The sequence below is a fragment of the Corylus avellana genome, chromosome ca10, assembly GCF_901000735.1.
Source record: "Corylus avellana chromosome ca10, CavTom2PMs-1.0".
NCBI classification, from domain to species: domain Eukaryota; kingdom Viridiplantae; phylum Streptophyta; class Magnoliopsida; order Fagales; family Betulaceae; genus Corylus; species Corylus avellana.
Window position 1 is genome coordinate 20,986,902 of NC_081550.1, and position 5,395 is coordinate 20,992,296.

The 5,395-nt window shown below is 31.4% G+C and overlaps 1 protein-coding gene across 1 annotated transcript in view; it reads right to left on the bottom strand.

Moving 5' to 3' along the window:
* Positions 1-4,281, bottom strand: part of LOC132163776 (disease resistance protein RPV1-like) — an 18,833-nt gene extending 14,552 nt beyond the window's left edge. The window contains exons 1-2 of the mRNA XM_059574152.1: positions 3,870-4,281; positions 2,992-3,493 (exon numbers count right to left, since the gene is read on the bottom strand). Of these exons, the coding sequence (XP_059430135.1) occupies positions 2,992-3,493; positions 3,870-3,993 (626 nt within the window). The 5' untranslated portion in view covers positions 3,994-4,281. The remainder of the gene's footprint in view (positions 1-2,991; positions 3,494-3,869) is intronic.
* Between the last annotated feature and the right edge of the window lie 1,114 nt (positions 4,282-5,395).

The window sequence follows — 5,395 nt, forward strand, 5'->3', positions numbered from 1 at the left end:
GTTTTAGAAATGAACCCAAAACAACAAGAGCTAAAGGAAGTCCTTTAGCATAATCAGCTGCTTCAATCGAAAGCTCTGCAAAATCATCTTCCGGATTGGGCATCTCAAAGGCATGTAAACTGAACAACCGACGAGACTCCCAAGTACCCAATTTTCTAACCTTATATTTTTTATCTACTCCCAACTTGCTTAGCAATTGTTTATCTTTAGTTGTTACAATGATTCTACTTCCCGGACCAAACCATTGCTTTTTGACTAATGTGCAAAGTTTTTCAAAGTCATCCACATCATCAAGAACAATAAGAACTTTTTTGTGATGAAGTCTTTCCTCAATCAATATGATTCCTTTATTAACATTGTCAATCTTCAAAGTGGTTTTCAAGATATCGCTAAGAAGTTGTTCTTGTAACTGAGCAATGCCATTGGGCTTTTCTGCACTTTCTTTAATGCTTGAAAGAAAACTACTTCCTTCAAAAGCATTACATATTTTGTTGTACACAGCATTTGCTATGGTTGTTTTACCAATTCCACTCAACCCATAGATGCCCACAATGCGAACATCACTTGTTCCAAGATCTAATAGAGCTGCCATATTTTGAACATGAGAAGCTATTCCGACTTCATGGTCAGCAACATGCAGGCGAGCAGGGTTTACTTTACACAATACATCTTCAACAATGAGTCTAATGAACCTTGATTCATGCCTGATTATCACGATTCAAATGAAAAATAGAACTATAAATTAGGTACAAGGAAAGAAAAGAAGAAACAAAAAGATGTAATCATCCCAGTGACTAGCTAAGAAGCCATAGCAAGCATCTAAGTTATATCAAATTCATTCAGAATATCAATTAAGTATATTTTATGATATGCCATAAAATATTTTTATTTTATTTTCATGGACAAAGCCAATAACCATTTTATGGAAAGTAAAACGATTTAGCCATAGCCATCCACAAAGTACATGTGGATCCCATCCCCATGAATTTGTAGCACGAAAAGTTAATAAGTGGAGTTAAATAACACATGACAAGCGTCACAAGCCTATCTCTATGTTATGATTGACAAAACAAGTAGCCATACCACCGGACAGGAAAAAAGAAAGAATTAACAGGGTGTAGAATAGAATTGAATACATAGGGTTATTTTCCTTCTTTTTTTTCTTTTTTTATTGTTTGGATGTTCAAGAAAATTAAAAAAATCCATTTAAAGGAATAACATATTATTTGACTTTTAAATTCTCTTTTTTATCGTTTATTTTATTAGTTGGAGGGTGAAGAGACATTTCTCTCATTTTATTGTTTGGATTTCGCTCTTTAATTTTAGGAGTGTGATTGATTCCTCATGATCAGGATATATTCAATTACTGAAAATATCATTTGAAAATTATAAGGCGTACCAGTTTCATGTTTCTAGGAATAAAAAGACATGAAGTAGAAGATGCAAGTCTGTGAATTTCCAAATCGCGAAAGACAATTACAAATGACAAAGAAAAACTGCAAAACGTAAGCCAATGGCATTTCGTTGCAAATGACAAAAAATTCTCGATGTCCCCCTGACAAAAAAATCCTTGATAGAAAAACTTTTTTTTAAAAAAAAAAAGAGTAAAAACTATTGAAAAAAAAAAAAAAGGGTAATATTATTCTTTGGAATGTATAAGGATATTTTTGTCTTTTTAACAAAAATAACCTTTTATTTTTGTCTTTTCGATGCCTTTGGAGACATTAACAATTTTTGGATATTTTGGAGAGTACATTGTTCAAATTGAAAGTTTAGAAGGATATAGCAATTATTTGGATAATAGTTTGATGGCCTTTCTTTTTTTTTTTTCAATTTTTTGACGAAAATTTGAAAGAAAAGAAAGGAAAAAAATGCATAAAAAGTACAAGAGTCCATAGCATTACCCATTTGCAATAAAAAGACAAAATGTCCTTATAAATTTTTATTTATACATGCATACCCCTATAAATTCTAAAAAATAAAAAATGAATAAATAATTTTTTTTAAATAAAATTTTTAATTTTTTCTTTAAGAAATCAAAATTTTATTTATTTATTTTTTAAATAAAAATAAACTTTGGCCACTCCTGATTTCTAAGTTTTTATTTATTTATTTATAGTTTTAGTTTCTTTTATAAATTTTTTGATATTTTTGTTATTATTCTATTAAGGCTATTTTCTTAATTTTTAGTAGTTTGAGAAAGACGTTTCAATTGTAAGTTTGAGTGACCATTATTAATCGGTTGGTACTTTGGGGAGTTTATATTAACTCAATTGTCCAAGGAAGAGATGCATTTCCACAATGACTAAAGCATTCCAAATTAATTTGAAATTCTTTTTATTGATGTATATTTGTATTAAATTTGCTTTCTTTATTTGATCAAATTTTTAATCAAAATTTACAAAAGAAAAAGAAAAAAACAGACACAAGCGAAATAAAAACTGCATGTAAAAGATCAAGAGCACACAGCACAATGATTCAATACCTGATTATTACGATTCAATAATTAGAAGAAAAAAAAAAAAAGTAAGCACAAGGAAAGAAAAAGATGAAAAAAAATATTACTATTTTACGTCATGACAAACAATTAGTATTTATCAAATTTATTGATAATTATCCTTCAAATATATCTCTATATAATTTCTTCTCCTATTGACAATTTGACATAACAATTTTTTTTTTTTCTTCTAGTAAAAAAGTCAATAACTGTTTCACGCGAAGTATGGTTACAATGTCATTCCACATGTGTACGATATTTTATCTTAAAAGCAATCCTAACCTTGGTAATTCTAGAAAAAAGGTTTGTCCATCTAGATACACCGATAAAGTGGGCACATAATAGAAAACCATCAATTGATTCAACTCAAACGTTAATTTTCTTAATGTTACTTTTTATCAACTTTTGTCTAAAATTTAAAAGAAAAGGACAGAAAAATAAAAAGGAAAAATAAAAAAGAAATGCATGAAAAAGTAGAGTCTATAGCATATTACTCATTTGCAAGATTCCTGCCAGAACAGTTTGCAGCTTGGGTAAGAGCTTCCCTCCATCTCTGGACACGTTCCATATCAGTCTCAAACCGCTTTTCATGCCTAATAAAGGCTTCTGCAAAAGTTTTAGTCTGATTTCGGACATCCGAGGGGTCCACGTCATAAAATACGGGAAGAAGAGTGTGGCCTATGGTGTTCTTACAGTTCACGATCTCTGCAAGTTCATCAAGACACCACCTAGAAGAAGCATAGCCTTTAGAGAAAATCACAATGGAAAACCTTGATCTACGAATCGCATTGAGTAATTCACTAGAGATGATCTCCCCACTATTAAGCCCCTCATCATCTCGGAAGGTACGAATTCCGACTCCAACCAAGGCATTGTAAAGGTGATCAGTGAAGTTCCTGCGAGTATCTTCACCTCTGAAACTTAAGAAAACATCGTGGTCCCAACGAGATTGAGAAGATGACGAGGTGATTCCCGTGATGATTGAGTTTGATTGGACTGAAAATGGCAACAAACTCGGCAAGTTGAGAGGATATTTATGCAAAGTAAGTTGAAAAAAGAGAAAGATCATTTACTAGACATAAATATAAATACAGTTTATTTTTAAGATAATTCATTATTTTTCTTCGTCGGTTCTTTTTGGATCCTCCAAGCAAAGTTACACGCTACTAAAGAGGACACGATGATGATGATTCAGTGGTATCTGAACTTAATTCCTCTAACATTAATATTGAAACAAGGCAAGCAGAAAGAGAAGAGAGTTGCATTGTAGTTGAAGTTAGAAAGTCTAAAGTTGCACCATATCATCCATTGAATGCGTAAATTACATAATAGATATGATTTGAGTTTTTTAAAAAATGATTGAAAACGTTACCGTCTTCGTTTTGGCCATCGACACCGACAACCTGGGAGGCCTCGTTCTCGTCTTCGGATTCAATTTCTGGCAGTGGAAAGCAAAAAGGCAAGCATCGTCGTATGACACTGATGATTTGGTCCATGGGTAGTAGAGTGGTGGATAGAGAGGGATGGCGGGGAAGTTTGCGAAAGAAATCGTGGTTTGGTGGGTAAGAGTGGCGGACAATTGAGAAATGTAAGGATGTCAACAAAATGGGTTTAACGCTCAGTTTCTGGGTTTGATGTTCGATGTCCGAGACTTGGATTTAGATTTCTGGGTAACGAAAAACAGAGACTTTGGGTTGAGAGGAGGGAAAGTGAGAGAGAGAAAGGATCAGCTGAAGATGAAGATGATAAAGATAACTCCGCGAAATTTCTACGATCTTTCTCTTTTGTTTTAGTTTTTAGATAACTTAGATCTTACTAGCTTTGTCGGTGGCCGGTGATAACTGATTGCGAGTATTTTTTATTTTTTTTGTATTTTGTTTTGTGCTTTTCCAGCGTTTAAGTCGAGGACCAATAATTGAGTGGGGAGGGGTTACTTTCACCGTTTGAATAGTTTGATCTGAAGGTTTATCTCTTACCGTGGTTAAATAAATTTTTTTAAAAAATTGATTATTCATATCTAATATTTAGTCTATTTGGAATAAAACAACAAAAAAATAACAGACAACAACAAAAATCATAAAAACACCAAAAAAAAAAAAAAAATCATTTTCAAAATTTTGACCTTCTATTCTATCTGAAAAATAATTTCATTTCTTCACTTACTTCTCCCATCATCCTTATTCAACTTCGAGGAACAAGGATCGAGAAAATAAACAGAATGGACAGAAATTTCAAATTATTGACATGACTCATGAGCTTTCACGTGAATAAAGAAAGCTGTTGATTGAGAAGACAACTATTCTTCTTTGTCTTCATGCGTTCCTCGGGCAATCTTTACTGTTGACTCTCAAAAGTATGTTGTTGCATCACAACTCTGTTAAACAGGAAACACGATTTGCTTAGCATCATCAGCTACTAAAAGCAACAAGATTAGCAGTGGAACTGTGGAATCAATGCAAGCATTAATTTAAGGGCTTCGTTTCGCATCCGCTTTAAATTGTAATAAAAATTGATTAATGTGAAGAAAAAAATAATAAAAACTTTTGGTATGAAAAAGTACTGAAATAATTTTATTTTATAATAATTTTTTTATTTAAATAATAATAAAAAAAATTAATGTAATATAAAAAATAAAAATATTGAAAGTTACATTTTTTTTTAATAAATAGTATACTGTTTTTTGCCGAACAGAGCCAAGAAAACAATCGGCAATCACTTTTTACATCACAACTCCAATAACCTGTTTGCCAAAGGACCGGAAATGACCCAAAGAAGAAAAAAAAAAATCAATTCCAATAATTATCTCAGAATTAACTTCAATAATTTTATTTTTTATATCACATTAATCACTTTTTACTACTATTCAAATAAAATAAAAAAACTACAAAACAATTTTTT